Consider the following 16,426-nt stretch of genomic DNA (forward strand, 5'->3'; position numbering starts at 1 on the left):
CAGGTCAAACTGCTCATTTGGCTGGCTGATACTGATAGAGTGATAGAGATGGAGACAAAGGCCAAAGGAAAACCAAAAACAAAGTCAAAGCTAGATGCCATCCTGCACCCAACACAGAAAAAACAAAGAGGACTTCTCGGTGAACATCAGCTCCAGATGCTCACTGTATACACATGTACAAAATGGATACAATATGAATAGTTATCACATGAACAAAAAAAAGAAGAACATATAAAAGTAAGTGTCACACCTACTATGATGACACCCACTATGATCAATGATGTTTCGCAAACTTGCAAAATGGCATTGCCTAAAGGTTGTGGACAGAAGTCAATATAAAGCAGATCAAACACTGTTGTATGAACAACATACAAGTCATGAACAACAGGTTGCGTCTCCTGCCGCCATGATGCGTGCTCTGCAGAAGTTTCTGCTCTTTCACACTCTGACATGTCTCCAATGGAATGGTAAGCTGCTCAATCTGACTGTTTTTCTCCAGTCTGCCAATGTGTTGTTAACTCATTTTAATGTCTCTCCATTTTCAACTCATGTTTTCAGCACTTGGGAGTGAAATCATAGACGGGCAAATTGTGCTACGGTACCAGATGCTGTATATGGCCTCAGTGCAGAGCACAGACGGACATGTGTGTGGAGGCTCCCTCATCAGTGACAACTTTGTCCTCACTGCTGCACACTGTGATGATTAGTGTGTTAAGTTTCATCTTCCTGAAATAGTTTACATGAACTCACTTTTTTCAAAATAAATTTAAAATCTGTTGCTTTGTTTCATTGTTGGCAAAACAACCTGACAAAATCTACTGGTGACCTCTCAATTCTAACTTTTTGCAGCGGACCGACGAGAGTTGTTTTGGGCACCCACGATCTCAGAGACACCGGGACAGTGAGAACCATTGTGCAGAAATGCAAACACCCTTATTATCGGTATTACTTGGAAGGAAGTGACATCATGCTCCTCAAAGTAAGCATATATTCTTTAAGCCCATTTTTCCCAGATGACGTCTTGTGTGAACAAAAACAATGTCAAATTTAAATGTCCCTGAAATTCTAGCCAAGACACAGCACTGTCAAAGCTGTTGTATTGCAGAGTTAACTTTCATTTAAAAGATTCATCAGCTCCAACTTCTATTGATTGTTTAACTGAAGCTTGATGAAGAGTAAAACCATGTTCAGACACTGTTCATTTCTACACTATGATTTTGTGTCTCCAGCTGTCTCAGAGTGTTCCAGACAGTGAAACAATACAACAAATTCAGCTTCCCCCTCCTGACATGAACCTACAACCCGACCAACTGTGCCATGTAGCTGGATGGGGAGTGACCGAAACTGGTAGCGGTGTTAATGACCTGAGATTGGTGGGTGTGTCTGTTGTTGACCAGAACGTCTGTAGACAGCAATGGTCTAAGGTAAATCTTCCTGCCAACGTCATCTGTGCAGGTGGATATAAAACCCTTAAAGGATTCTGCAATGTAAGTTTTCTGTCCAGTTTTGGAAAGTTATTGAACACATATATTCTTTTGTATCAAAATATTAAGAAATTTCCATTTTACAGGGTGATTCTGGTGGTCCTCTGGTTTGCAACGGGGTGGCTGCTGGTGTTGTATCTTTTGGAAATGATGGTTGTAGTGACCCAAGATTTCCCAATGTCTACACAGACGTCTCCAAGTTCCGTCCCTGGATCGACCAGATTGTCAGTCAAAATGGTTGTTAAATACAACAACTTTACACAAAGCTTTGCTTCAGCAAACCTTCATTGTATTTAGGAGGTGTAGTTATGTCTTAGTCACTCTGTCAGTGTTTGCTCCTTAATGCAAAGCAAAATAAAAAAAATGTTTAAATATTATTTCCTCTTTTCTTCATCTGAAGACACAAATAGCATTTTAGTTGTTTTTCCAGCAACATATCCACAGACTGTCTTTGGGTGTATTAGATATAAGATGTAGTAGAGCTACTGTAACTGAATATATACATTCACGTGACTTCAGTCAGAGAAGCAGGTCTGAAATGAACACTTGTTAACAGTAGGCACATTATAAGAGAAGCAGCGTGTTGAAAATAGTTTTTAAAAAATGAAAGTGTGAATGAACAGAAAAAGAAAAAGAGGTTCATAAAGATTTTCACAACATCATTATCATAACCAGGCTTGGGGAGTAACGGACTACATGTAACGGCGTTACGTAATTAGGATACAAAAAAACAGTAACTGTATTCCGTTACAGTTACAGAAAAAAAAGACGTAATCAGATTACAGATACATTTGGAAAAAAAATGGGATCATTGGTTGGATTACAATTAAAATATATGATGATAAATGATGAATAAATGTGAATGAATGAATCTAACACTTGCCAATGCGGAAATGCCGTATGCACGCGCGCACACATTACTACAGTTCACTACAAGTCAGTCACAACGACGCTCTGCTCTCAGGTGAAGCCAGACGGCTCATTATGGACTCGAGCGCTAGAGAAAAAAATGCTTTCACAGTGTGGAAATTTTGCCATTACTTTGTTTCTAAAGAAGTCAGAGGGAACAACATCACTGTACAGTGCAACCTATGCCTCCCAGCTGTGCACACACTGTCATCGTCCAAGGACTCCACATCTAATTTAAAGAAACATTTAATGGTAAGCGAAACTGCGAACGTTAGCTAGCTACACAGAAATTCTGTTAGCTAAAGTTAACATTAGTTAGCCTGCTAACCAGACTCGGGCTGTCATTGTTTCTACTACAGCTGCTGCTGCTGCTGCTACTAGGTACTACTACTGGGTCTGTGGGTGGTGCTGCTGGTGACCGGGATGGTACGTGTTTAGGTTTTTTGGTAGTTTTGAAGTCTCGTTTTGGTTCGCTCCCGTTTGCCCTGATAAAATTAAGACATTACATTGTTAATACAAACTCAATACTTCCTGTGTCCGTCTCAAATTAAAAGTCCTCCAGCATAAATAGCTTAGTAGGCTTTTATTGTGAAACATTTGCACGGACTTCATCGTGGAAATCTTGTTGACTTGCGAGGGCCCCATAGGCACTTGAGATGTAGCTACTGCCACCTTGTGAGGCTTGTACGTTACAAAATTGCCTGAAACACCTGCAGTGACTGAAATGGGTCACTAACACTTTAGATCACAACAAGGTATTAAAATAGCATGCTTATATTAGGAAATTATATGGGTAATTTTGGGGGGTAAATAAGTGACACACATCCTATATGTGGGGGTGTTTTACTACTGCTATTACTAGAAATAGGCCTAGTAGTTACAATAACACTAATAATAACTGTTACCATTATTATTATTATTATTGTAATATGTCATGTAATTCTTGAATACAGCTGAATAGTTAGTAGTCAATGAATAAAACTGAATAAATCTAACATACCCTACAATTAATTAAATATTTAATTTGCTTTATGTGTTCCTTAGAGGAAGTCTTTAATTGCATGTGCATTGAGGTAATCCAGAAGTAACTTAAAGTAATCAAGTTACATTACTTTAATATTGTGGTACTTGGATTACGTTACTGACTACATTTTTTAACAGGTAATTAGTAACTGTATCGGACTACATTTTTAAAGTAACCCTCCCAACCCTGATCATAACTGAATTCACTGTTTAGCTTGGTGTCCTCTTCGCATGAAGCTATGTAACCTCAGCTAACCAGAGTGAAGGGCGTGTCACATTGTTGAACAGCTAAGATCTCCGTGATACAGAGTGGGTATGAAGACATTTAAATAAAGAACAAAAACAACTAAATTCACATCTGGATCAGTGATTGACTCTAGTTCAATGTTTAATGAGAATAAATGAATCCTACTGGACAGTAAATCACCTACATTTGGACGAGACAAAAAGCATCATGTTCATCCAGGCTAAAGAAAAAGTTCCCAGTGATGTCAAACATACTCTTAAAAATAACATGTTTATCTCTTTAATTTGTTCCAAAGGGCCCTTTAGTTACTGTGTGTACATCTCTAGTCTACAGTGTCCTGTGGTTCAGCAAAACTGTCATCCAATTCAAAGCAAAGATGGAAGTTTCTGTGTCAAATAGATCCACACCAAACAGCCATGTTGTTGCATCTATGTTAAATTCATCCAAATAATGTTAATCTAATATTAAATGTTTATTCAACTTAGTATTCAAAAGCAGGGAGAGATACAGTGAAGGCCAATGAACAATCAAATGCCAATCACTCATGTAGAACCCCTAAAAGCTACATGGAATAAAAATATTCGTACACAAAGAAAAAGAGGTGCAAAAAGACTCAGAAGAACAAAACAAAAACAGTAAATACAAAAGTGTCATGAATACCAAATGGAAGCAATAATCAAAAGGTCAATGACATGAAGGAAAGAAAACAGAGAGTGGAGTCATGTCACATATGTTAGAGTTCCTTCCCTGGATCAGAGAGCTCTCAAACAAAGTAAACTCTGTTACGTGCAGCAAAATAGTGAAGACTAAAACTCAAGACACAACAACCTTATATTGTGAGCCTCTAATGGCAAGTCCAACAGCCTCTGTCCTCACAAAAGTGTCCTTTCCATAAGGATTTTTAAAAAAAGCCTGTATTTTACATCAAAAGACCCTGTGATGGCAGAGTTCAGTCTTTTGATAATGGAGCAGACCTCCTTAATATGCTCCAATCAAGACAGTCTCTGTCAGGTCAAGCGCAGAGAACACAGGCAGGAACACAGGGGATGACATGGGGAAACAGAGCTGAAGAGAGATGGAGAGAATTTATTTATTCCAAAATAACTCAAACCATGACCAACTAAAAAAAATGCTACGGGAGTTTGGCTTCAGCATATACTTTTATTGCATTGTGGAGATATAAAATGGGTTTAAATCAATAAATCAAGTGCATTTCTTATTTTTCCAATGCTCACTTGAGCTCAACACAAACTCAACAGTGTCACTGAAAGGCTTTTCTTTCCTGCTGAGTGTTCTGTTGTCAATGTACTTAACTAATATTCTGTTCCTCCAAATGTAGCAATAAGTACACTCATCGACGTTTAATAGATTATTTTAAATAATACTTTCAATCCCACACAACTGAGAAACTCTGCCAAACATTTCACTAGAAAACCACATTGTTTCTTAAGAATTCTTTTGAACTCAAACCTGATATAACACACTGAAAAGAGGAAAGTGAAAGATTACTTTGCAAGATTTATCAAACCATAATTTGACAAGAATTTTATCTCTGCAAATCAGTAATGACTTGAACATCCCGTAATTTCCAGACTATAAGCCGCTACTTTTTTCACACACTTTGAACCCTGCGGCCTATATAATGATGCGGCTGATCTATAGATATTTACGGGCTATCGGCCTCCAGGGGGCGCTCTAGCAGGAAGTGCTAGAGCTGTCTCGCTCTAGCACTTCCTGCTAGGTGGAAGAGATAGTGCGCCGAGGAAGAGGCTAGTTTGATTGTGTTTTGAACAGTCATTTTGCACATCATGCACACAGCCATATCATGGAAAACACATGAAGAAATGCATATGATGCAGTTTTTAAGTTAAAGGCAAAAACGAAAGTGACATTGAGAGCGACAACGAAAGAGAGACTGAGAAAGTGTGTGACGAAGTCATTCTGAGGCTGTTCAATTGCGACACTGAAGAAGACGACTTCAGTGGTTTTAGTGCGCAGGAGGAAGATGAAGATAGCGATCAATTAGTTTTCTGGTAGGGATTTCTTTAACCAGCCGTGTTACTGCCGTTTTACTGTCGTTTTACTGCCGTATTACTGCCGTGTAATATCTCATGTTACAACGTGGACACCTGCGGCTTATAGACAAGTTCGGCCTATATATGTACGATTTTTTTATTCTTTCTAAAATTAGTTGGTGCAGCTTATATTCAAGTGCGCTCAATAGTCAAGAAATTACGGTATTTGCTTTTCACGCAATGTGGACTCTACTGAGTTATGTGACTGCCGGTAAGAAGTAGAACAAACATCTAGTTAAAGCGTCTAAGATGGCTTATCCACTTACATGATCATCATCATTATCATTATCATCATCATCATCGTCAGCAGGAGCATCATTTTAACAATTAGTTGCATTTCCACCAGGTTTAAATGACATATTTGGTGCCATATAGCTAGACGCAGGCAAAAGGCTTAGCCGCCTCCATCCCAAATGAGTGATTGTCCACTGTAAATTCCCAACTTGAAGAACAGTCTCCCTCACCAGGTAGTCACAATGCTGTTGATTACCTACAGCTTGTCTGTGCCTCACTATATGGAGTTGTTATAACTAAGGTTCAGGAACTGGACCATGCCACTCCGCCTGCCTGATCTGCCACCCAGGCCCAGCCAATCAAACCACCTGTGCCTAATTAACACAGAAGTCTCAGATCGTTTCAACTTTTCAACTCCTGAAAAAATGGGACAGAAAACAAAAGTGATGCATTTATAGTCTGTTGAGTGTATTTATACACGTGGGGCACTTTAACATTCGTGTGTCTATGCCTCTGGCAAACATTTCATGGAAAACATGTTGGAATTTGACATCTGCAGAAATTAATGGAGAATAACATCAAGTGAGGAAGAGGGAGAATGGATTTATGTGAAGCATATCAAAGTTCCTTCCCTGGACCAAAGAGGGTCTCAGACAGAATCTAATCTAACAAATCCTACTAAAGCTCTGGCATCAGTATACGTTTATTGCATTGTGGAAATATAGAATAGTATTTAGGTTCATAAAACAAATGCTTTCGTTTTTTTTCCCAGTGTACAGCTGAGCTCAACACAAACTCATGAGTCACTCCAAAAGGTGTGTTTCTGTAGTAGATGTACTCCATATTCTGTCCATCTACAAGTGGCAACAAGTACATTGATACATATGATATAACATATCTTTTATTTTTTAGAATGATACTTTCAATTCGTGACAGCTGAGAAACTCAGTTGTGTGTAAGAACAGATTTCGTCAAAGTCTGCAGAACGTTTCTGTCATGACTCTGGGTTTATGTCTCTGTATTCATGTGTTGTGTGTCTTGTGTCTCATGTTTTGATTTTCCATGCCCTCTTGTGTCATGTGTTCTTTAAGTTCTCCTGTGTATTTTCCTAGTTGCAGTCTGTCTCCCTCTGTCTGTCAGTGTTTTGTCCACCATGCTCCTCCCTCTCGTTACCTCACCTGGGCTCCTCTCTCCTCACCTGTTCCTTGTCTGGTCATTAGTCTGTGTATTTAGTCTGTGAATCCCCTGCACTCCTTGTCCGTTCATTGTCTCTGCCAGTGTCTGTTCTTACGCCTGTCCATGTTCCTGCCTTGCCTCCTTCCATGTCCCATGGTATGTGTTGGATTTTGAGTTTTGCAATCTGCACCTTTGATTTTGTACTTTGTCCTTTTGTTTGCACTTTGTTTAGCTCTCTTGGTTGCTACTTTGCTTTTGTCTTGTTTTCGGTCTTGCTCCTTTTGGTTTTTGTACTTCAGCTTTAGTTTTATTAAAGCTCGCCTTTCGTTCCCCTCATTGCTGCCTCTTGTCCTCTGATTATCTGCGTTTGGGTCCAACTCCTATATCTCCTTAGTTTTCCCTTTTTACCCCGACCTGACAGAATGAACGGACCTAGTAAAATGGACCCAGCAGACTACAGAAAACAGCTCCTTGACATTGAGGAAAAATTGTGGGGGGATCTTGATGTCAAGACTGATGAAAGGGAAATGCTACAGATAATAGCTGAATTTAACAGGACAATGTTTGATAGGCCTTGGTTGTGGGCAGTTCCATGCGCCGTGGAGTTAATTGCTGAAGTTGCTGACCTGAGGAGAACCTTGCTGGTCAAACTAAGCAGCAGCAACTCCCAGCAAGCTCCCAGTGTTTCAGCCCAAACCCACGCCACAGCCACAGCCAAGCTACCAGCTCATGCCTCAGCTCCAGCCTCAGCTGAAATGTCCCCTTTTTGTGGAACCCGCCTGGCCTACAAAATGCCTCCACCAAGAAAGCGACATTCTCGGCAGCGTCCTGGCTCCTTGAAGTCTGGCAATGGAGCCCCAACTCCATTGTCAACTGCACAGCCAGCGCTTGCCGGGTTTGCACCGCTAAAGGTGTGGCTGACATCCACACCTGCCAGTGGCCCTCAGTCGGCGGCCCGGTCGACACCTGCCAGTGGCCTTCAGTCGGCGGCCCGGTCGACACCTGCCAGTGGCCTTCAGTCGGCGGCCCGGTCGACACCTGCCAGTGGCCTTCAGTCGGCGGCCCGGTCGACACCTGCCAGTGGCCTTCAGTCGGCGGACCTGATGACGCCTGTTCCGGCCTGTGGCCTTCAGTCGGCGGACCTGATGGCGCCTGTTCCTGCCTGTGGCCTTCAGTCGGCGGACCTGATGGCGCCTGTCCCTGCTCCTCGGTCGGAGGACCGGCCGAGGCCCGTCCCTGCTCCTCGGTCGGAGGACCGGCCGAGGCCTGTCCCAGCACCTCGGTCGGAGGACCGGCCGAGGCCTGTCCCAGCACCTCGGTCGGAGGACCGGCCGAGGCCTGTCCCAGCACCTCGGTCGGAGGACCGGCCGAGGCCTGTCCCTGCTCCTCGGTCAGAGGCCCGGCCGAGTCCCATGCCAAGTCCAAACCCTGCACCTCGGTTGGAGGCCCGGCCGAGGCCCGTTCCTGCACCTCGGTTGGAGGCCCGGCCGAGGCCCGTTCCTGCACCTCGGTCGGAGGCCCGGCCGAGTCCCACGCCAAGCCCTGTGCCTGCTCCTCGGTCGGAGGTCCGGCCGAGTCCCACGCTCAGTCCAGCGCCTGCTCCTCGGTCGGAGGTCCGGCCGAGTCCCACGCCCAGTCCAGCGCCTGCTCCTCGGTCGGAGGCCCGGCCGAGTCCCACGCCAAGTCCCACGCCAAGTCCAGCGCCTGCTCCTCGATCGGAGGTCCGGCTGAGCCCCAGGCCAAGTCCTGTGTCTCCTCCTCGGTCGGAGGACCGGCCGGGGCCAGTGCCAAGTCCAGTGCCAGCTCCTCGGTCGGAGGCCCGGCCGAGGTCGCCCGCTGCCACCCACCGTTCATCAGTTTCCAGGCCACCAGCTCCCTGCAAACCCCTGTTGGTGGCCCGGCCAAGACCCAGGAGGTTTCCCCAGCCAGCGGTCCGGCCTCAAGAACGCCTTCGCCGCCGGCCTCCAGTGGGTCCCAGCCCACGCCTTCGCCGCCGGCCTCCAGTGGGTCCCAGCCCACGCCTTCGCCTTCGTCGCCGGCCTCCAGTGGGTCCCAGCCCACGCCTTCGCCTTCGTCGCCGGCCTCCAGTGGGTCCCAGCCCACGCCTTCGCCTTCGCCGCCGGCCTCCAGTGGGTCCCAGCCCACGCCTTCGCCTTCGTCGCCGGCCTCCAGTGGGTCCCAGCCCACGCCTTCGCCTTCGTCGCCGGCCTCCAGTGGGTCCCAGCCCACGCCTTCGCCTTCGTCGCCGGCCTCCAGTGGGTCCCAGCCCACGCCTTCGCCTTCGTCGCCGGCCTCCAGTGGGTCCCAGCCCACGCCTTCGTCTTCGTCGCCGGCCTCCAGTAGGTCCCAGCCCACGCCTTCGTCTTCGTCGCCGGCCTCCAGAACGCCTTCGTCTTCGTCTTCGTCGCCGGCCTCCAGAACGCCTTCGTCTTCGTCGCTGGCCTCCAGAACGCCTTCGTCTTCGTCTTCGTCGCCGGCCTCCAGAACGCCTTCGTCTTCGTCGCCGGCCTCCAGAACGCCTTCGTCTTCGTCGCCGGCCTCCAGAACGCCTTCGTCTTCGTCGCCGGCCTCCAGAACGCCTTCGTCTTCGCCGCCGGCCTCCAGAACGCCTTCGTCTTCGCCTTCGCCGCCGGCCTCCAGAACGCCTTCGTCTTCGCCTTCGCCGCCGGCCTCCAGAACGCCTTCGTCTTCGCCTTCGCCGCCGGCCTCCAGAACGCCTTCGTCTTCGCCTTCGCCGCCGGCCTCCAGAACGCCTTCGCCTTCGCCGCCGGCCTCCAGAACGCCTTCGCCACAGACCTCCAGACCACCTTTGCCTTCGCCACAGACCTCCAGACCACCTTCGTTTTCGCCACAGACCTCCTGAGGATCTCAACCTTGGCCCTCCTCCTCCCATCATCGTTTGGACTTTGGCACCCCTCCCGAACCCCCTCCACCCTCCCGGCTTCTTTAGGTCTCTGTGTAATGGGTTCCTTTGGGGCATCTGGAAGCTGCCCCTTGAGGGTGGGGTACTGTCATGACTCTGGGTTTATGTCTCTGTATTCATGTGTTGTTTGTCTTGTGTCTCATGTTTTGATTTTCCATGCCCTCTTGTGTCATGTGTTCTTTAAGTTCTCCTGTGTATTTTCCTAGTTGCAGTCTGTCTCCCTCTGTCTGTCAGTGTTTTGTCCTCCATGCTCCTCCCTCTCGTTACCTCACCTGGGCTCCTCTCTCCTCACCTGTTCCTTGTCTGGTCATTAGTCTGTGTATTTAGTCTGTGAATCCCCTGCACTCCTTGTCCGTTCATTGTCTCTGCCAGTGTCTGTTCTTACGCCTGTCCATGTTCCTGCCTTGCCTCCTTCCATGTCCCATGGTATGTGTTGGATTTTGAGTTTTGCAATCTGCACCTTTGATTTTGTACTTTGTCCTTTTGTTTGCACTTTGTTTAGCTCTCTTGGTTGCTACTTTGCTTTTGTCTTGTTTTCGGTCTTGCTCCTTTTGGTTTTTGTACTTCAGCTTTAGTTTTATTAAAGCTCGCCTTTCGTTCCCCTCATTGCTGCCTCTTGTCCTCTGATTATCTGCGTTTGGGTCCAACTCCTATATCTCCTTAGTTTTCCCTTTTTACCCCGACCTGACAGTTTCACTAGAAAGCCACATTGTTTCTTAAGAATTCTTTTGAACACAAACCTGTTGTAACACGCTGAAAAGGGGAAAGTTTTATTAAACCACAATTTTGTAAGGGTTTATCTTTTGTCGGTCATTAATGACCTAGACATATCAGTGGTAGAAAGTACAGAAAAGCTGCACTCAAGTACAAGTTATAATAGCCTATCACAAAATCTGATAATTGTCCACCATTAATCTTTGATTTATGACAATGACATTGAGTTATCTTGCTAGGCATTTAAAAAGACACCAGTGGAGCTGCCAGTGCTCCAGCCTAAGCCCATGCCTCAGCCCTAGCCCGGCTACCAGCCCCAAGCTCCCCACTACCAGCCTCCGAGGTCCAAGGTCCAATGCACATTACTACCCAGTAGCGTAACATCATGGTGATAGGCAAATTTTTTTTGTGCCCCTAAACACAAGCGCACGCTCGTGCGCACTGCACGCGCACACACGCACATACACACATGCGCTTGGACACACGCACAGCCACTTTTTCCCCGGTGGGTCGATCAATAATGGGCCGATGGACGGCCGTTTTTTATTCTATTTATTTATTTTTTTCTGCTGCGCCTAGACGTTTCTCAAGAGAGTGAGAGATTGGCGAAAAAATCAAACTGAGCTTCAGCGTCTGTCCAAGGAGGACAGCAACAGGGCCAGGCTGCCTGGTGGAGGCAGGAAGAAGGCTAGCGAGGAGCTTGAGATAAACATGCGGGAATGAGTTATCAGCAAACGGGCACGCCACGAGAGAGTGTCCCGCAAAATGATCAGGGCGATGGAGAAACAAATGTACGCCACCGTGAGTGACAGCAGAGATGAGGAGTTTGCCGCGAGTGCTGGTTGGATAAATCGTTTCCTCCGCTGCAACAACTTCACTTGCAGAAGGAAGCCAGAGAGTTCACCGAGAAGCTGGCGAAGTTTGTGACATTTTCATCCCGGATTTTTGAGAGGAAGGAATTAAACGCTGTTATTACCATCCACTGCCTCAGCCCAGCCGACACCAGCTTGTGTTTCTCCGTCAGCAGTCCAGCCGACACCTGGCTGTGGTTCTCTGTTTGCAGTCTAGACGACACCTGTACCTGTCCTTCGGTTGGAGGTCTGGCCCGACTCCTGTACCTGTCCCTTGGTCAGAGGTCCGGCCAACTCCTGTTCCTTCCAATGTTTCTCTGTCGGCATCCAGACCGACGGATGCCGGGGTTTCTCCGTCTGCGTCGCAGCCAACAACCCTTAGTATTTCTGTCAGTGTCCAACCATCCCAAGTGTTTCCCTATCGGCACTCAAGTTGAAACCCACTGCTGTTTCCAATCACTCATGTGGAACCCCTAAAAACTACGTGGGATAAAAATATTCCTACAGAGAGAAACAGGACAGTAAAAAAGTAAACAGAAGTGTCATGAATACAAAATGGAGGCAAAAAATGTAAAAGGTGAATGACATGATGGAAAGAAGACAGAGTAGAGTCATGTTTCATTATGTCAGAGTTCATTCCCTGGATCAGAGAGGTCTCAATCAAAGTTAACTCTGTCACGTGTAGTAAAATAGTGAGGACCCAAACCCAGACCTTTAATAAGGCTCCGGGATGCTGGCCGGATTTGCCTGAGGCGCTGGGCAGCTTTGATAATGAGGAGTCGAGGAGGAAGCCAGCAGGCTGTTGGCTAGCTGAGAAAGGGGACTCTTCCTGAGGTCAGTAATTACTGTTACACTGTGAACCTCTAATGGCAAGTCAACAGCCTCTGTCATAACAAGAGTGTCCTTTCCATAAGGGTGTAAAAAAAAAAAGCCTGTATTCGACGTCAAAAGACCCTGTGATCACAGAGCTCAGTCTTCTGAAAATGGAACAGACCTCCTTAAACTGCTCCGCTCGAGACATACTCTCTGTCAGGTCCATATTATGGTCAGTTCATATTATAACATGCAACAAAGATAGTGAGGAGTGAAGGGCCTGTTAAAATGTTGAACAACTACGAGCTCTGTGACATAGAGTGGGTATGACGATATTTAAGTAAAGAATAAAAACAACAAAAATCACATCTGAATCAGTGCATTGACTCTAATTCAATGATTAATGGGAATAAATTAATCTACTAAATTAACAGTGAATCACCTACATTAAGACGAGACAAAAGAGCATCATGTTCATTCCGCCAAAAGAAAAAGTTCCCACTGTTGTCATCGATATTCTTAAAAATAACATATGTGTGTTTATTTAATTTGTTTAAGAGGGGGAGTGGCTGTAGCTCAGCGGGTAGAGCATGTTGGCTAGAGATTGGAAGGTCGCTGGTTCAAATCCTGAGCTGAGCTGAGCTGAGCTGGATGGAGAAGCACGATTTGTCACTCCAGAGAACGTGTCTCCAAGGCTCTAGAGTCCAGTGGCAGCGTGCCTTACACCACTGCATCTGACGCTTTGCATTGCACGTGCTGATGTATTGCTTGGATGCAGCTGCTCAGCCATGGAAACCAATTCCATGAAGCTCTCTACGCACTCTGAAGGCCACATGAAGTTTGGAGGTCTGTAGCGATTGACTCTGCAGAAAGTTGGCGACCTCTGTACACTATGTGCCTCAGCATCCGCTGATCAGGCTCTGTCATTTTACGTGGCTGAGTTGCTGTCGTTCCAAATCGGTTCGACTTTGTTATAATACCACTGACAGTTGACTGTGGAATATTTTGGAGTGAGGAAATTTCGCAACTGGACTTGTTGCACAGGTGGCATCCTATCACAGTACCACGCTGGAATACACTGAGCTCCTGAGATCGACCCATTCTTTCACAAATGTTTGTAGAAACAGTCCGCATGCCTAGGTGCTTGTTTTTATACATCTGTGGCCATGGAAGTGATTGGAACACCTGATTTCAATTATTTGGATGGGTGAGTGAATACTTCTGGCAATATAGTGTATGTTCAAGTTCCTTCCTTGGAACAGAGAGGTCTCAAACAAAGTTACAAACTCTGTTACGTGCAGCAAATTAGTGTGCATTTACCCTAAATACAAAATGGAAGGAAGAAATGATTGTTGAATAACATCAAGATCTGGCATCAGTTTACTTTTATTGCATTGTGTGGAGATATAAAAGGGTATTTTGGTTCATAAAACAAATGCTTTCGTTTTCTCCCCCAATGTTCAGCTGAGCTCAACACAAACTCAACAGTCACTCCGAAATGCGTGTTTCTGTTGTCGATGTACTAAATGGACACATTCTGTCCATTTACAAGTGGCTATTTTTTTAGAATGATACTTTCAATCCATGACAGCTGAGAAACTCAGTTGTGTGTAAGAACAGATTTCATCAAGGGTTGCACAGCGTTTCACTAGAAAGCCACATTGTTTCTTAAGAATTCTTTTGAACACAAACCTGTTTTAACATGCTGAAAAGAGGAAAGTAAAATAACACAACAGGGTACAAGGGCAGGGTACACCCTGGACAAGTCGCCAGCTCATCGCAGGGCCCTCACTGATGGCAGAGGCCGCCCTGCAAGTTGCCAACGCCACATCGGATCCAGTATCTTGCTCAAGGACACTTTGACATGCAGCTCAGCTCAGCCCAGAGCTGAGATTTGAACCAGCGACCTTCCGATCACTAGCTGACCTGCTCTACCCGCTGAGCTACAGCCGCCTCCCACAGCATTTATTAATACACAGTTAGTGTAAGGGTGTGTCAGTCATTAATGACTTAGACTTATCAGTGGTAGAAAAGGTAATAAAAATCTGCACTCATGTACGAGTTATGATAGCCTATCACCAAATCTGATCATTGTGCACTATTAATCTTTGATTTTATGATAATGACATAAAGTTATCCTGTTGGGCATTTAGACTTTAGACATCAGTTAACCCGATGTAATTCCATCTTTAACATTAATGCAACTTTCATTCTTGAAATAAATTACATTTCAAAAGATATTAAAAATATAACTTGTACTTTGAGTAATTTTTTAACCTGGTACTGTTTTTCTTTAATTGAGTAAGTTTCCTAAATTGTGATACTTTACTTGAGTCATCTTTTTAATAGATTTTCAGTACTCCAATCACCACTGATCAGTTAGGATCAAAGATTTTTATGTTCTTGTTTACTGTTTTATTTCTAAATTTCACCCTCATGTGTCTCGTCGTGTTTTTCAGTTCCTCCTGTGTTTTTTTTTCCTCTCTCCAGTGATTTTCCATTCCTTCCCTCATCTGTCTTTTTCTCACCTCACTCCACTTATTACTCATCCCCCCTACGTGGAATAGAAATATTCACCCAAACACAAGATACTCTGGAGGCAGGCGGGGTAAATAACAAAAGATGAGTTTCAATAACAAAGCTGAGTTCTACAAGAAATCCAAAGAGCAAATCCAAAAGGAAGTCTGGGCTGGGACACTGCCCTGCAGAGAGGGTAGTGGAGGCTCCGGGACACTGGCGGTTAGGCTGAAGCACTGGGCAGCTTTGTCAACAAGGAGTCAAGGAGGAAGCCAGCAGGCTGTTGGCTAGCTGAGACAGGAGGCTCTTCTTGAGATCAGTAATTACTATTACATTGTGATCCTTTAATGGCAAGTCAACAGCCTCGGTCATAACAAAAGTGTCCTTTCCATAAGATTGTAAACAAATAGCCTGTATTTTACCTCCAAAGACCCTGTGATGGCAGAGTTCAGTCTTTTGAAAATGGAACAGACCTTAAACTGCTCCACTAGAGACATAGTCTCTGTCAGGTCCGTATTATGGTCATTTCGTCTTGTAACATGCAGCAAAGATAGTGAGGACACAAATGCGTGACACTCAAGAGGATGGCAGGGCAAAGAATAAAACACTGAGGTCAAGTACAAAAACTAAATGAAGTATAAACCAAAGAAACACAGAGAACACAGGCAGGAACACAGGAAATAACGTGGGGAAACAGCCGACTGACTAAAAAAACTGATTGGGAGTTTGGTTTCAGCATACTTGTATGTTGTTGTGGAGATATAAAATGGGATTTAAATGAATAAAGTGCATTTCTATTTTTTCCAATGTTAACTTGAGCTCAACACAAACTCAAGTCTTACTGAAAGGTTGTTCTTTCCCACTGAGTGTTCTGTTGTCAATGTACTTCATATTATGTCCCTCCAAAAGTGGCAACAAGTACACGTATCAAGGTTTAATACAATTTTTCAGACTCTTCAGAACATTTTACTAGAAAACCAGAAGAATTCTTCTGAACTCAAACCTGATGTAACACGCTGAAAAGAAGAAAGTGAAAAAACACTTTGCAAGATTTATTAAACCACAACTGAGTAAGAACTTTCTCTCTGCCAATCATTAATGACTTGACAATATTTGCTTTACAGGCAATGTGTAATTTGCATTTAGAGCATTTAGCAGATGCTTTTGTCCAAAGGGACTTACAGTAATTCATACATACATTCATACAGTGGCTGCCATGCACGACCAGCACATCAGGAGCAGTTTGGGGTTCAGCATCTTATCCAAGGCACTTTAACATGCAGACTAGGGGAATTGAACCAGCGACCTTGAAATAACAAGATGCTGGCTCTACCCCTGAGCCACAGCCACCAGATTCTACTCAGGATTTATCCATTGCTGTTAATAAAAACACAATTCAAAGGTGAAAGATAGTTGTTAGTTGAGCCTCATTCCCAGGTCATCAAATACCAATGCCTAAG

At 44.9% G+C, this 16,426-nt stretch overlaps 1 protein-coding gene across 1 annotated transcript; it reads left to right on the top strand.

Moving 5' to 3' along the window:
• The first annotated feature begins 418 nt into the window (after positions 1-418).
• LOC115591194 (trypsin-7-like) lies at positions 419-1,817 on the top strand. The gene is made up of 5 exons (XM_030432953.1): positions 419-467; positions 559-706; positions 850-979; positions 1,230-1,487; positions 1,571-1,817. Exons 2-5 carry the CDS (start codon positions 606-608, stop codon positions 1,727-1,729), a joined length of 648 nt encoding a protein of 215 aa, XP_030288813.1. The 5' UTR covers positions 419-467; positions 559-605; the 3' UTR covers positions 1,730-1,817.
• Positions 1,818-16,426: the final 14,609 nt, after the last annotated feature.

The sequence above is a fragment of the Sparus aurata genome, chromosome 11, assembly GCF_900880675.1.
Source record: "Sparus aurata chromosome 11, fSpaAur1.1, whole genome shotgun sequence".
NCBI classification, from domain to species: Eukaryota; Metazoa; Chordata; class Actinopteri; order Spariformes; family Sparidae; genus Sparus; species Sparus aurata.

What these genes read in the sequence shown, in the direction of transcription:
- LOC115591194 (XM_030432953.1), top strand. Translation starts at nt 606, where the DNA reads ATGCTGTATATGGCCTCAGTGCAGAGCACAGACGGACATGTGTGTGGA. An exon ending in GCTGCACACTGTGATGATTA is followed by an intron (nt 707 to 849) that starts GTGTGTTAAGTT and finishes AACTTTTTGCAG; the next exon opens with CGGACCGACGAGAGTTGTTT. An exon ending in GTGACATCATGCTCCTCAAA is followed by an intron (nt 980 to 1,229) that starts GTAAGCATATAT and finishes TTGTGTCTCCAG; the next exon opens with CTGTCTCAGAGTGTTCCAGA.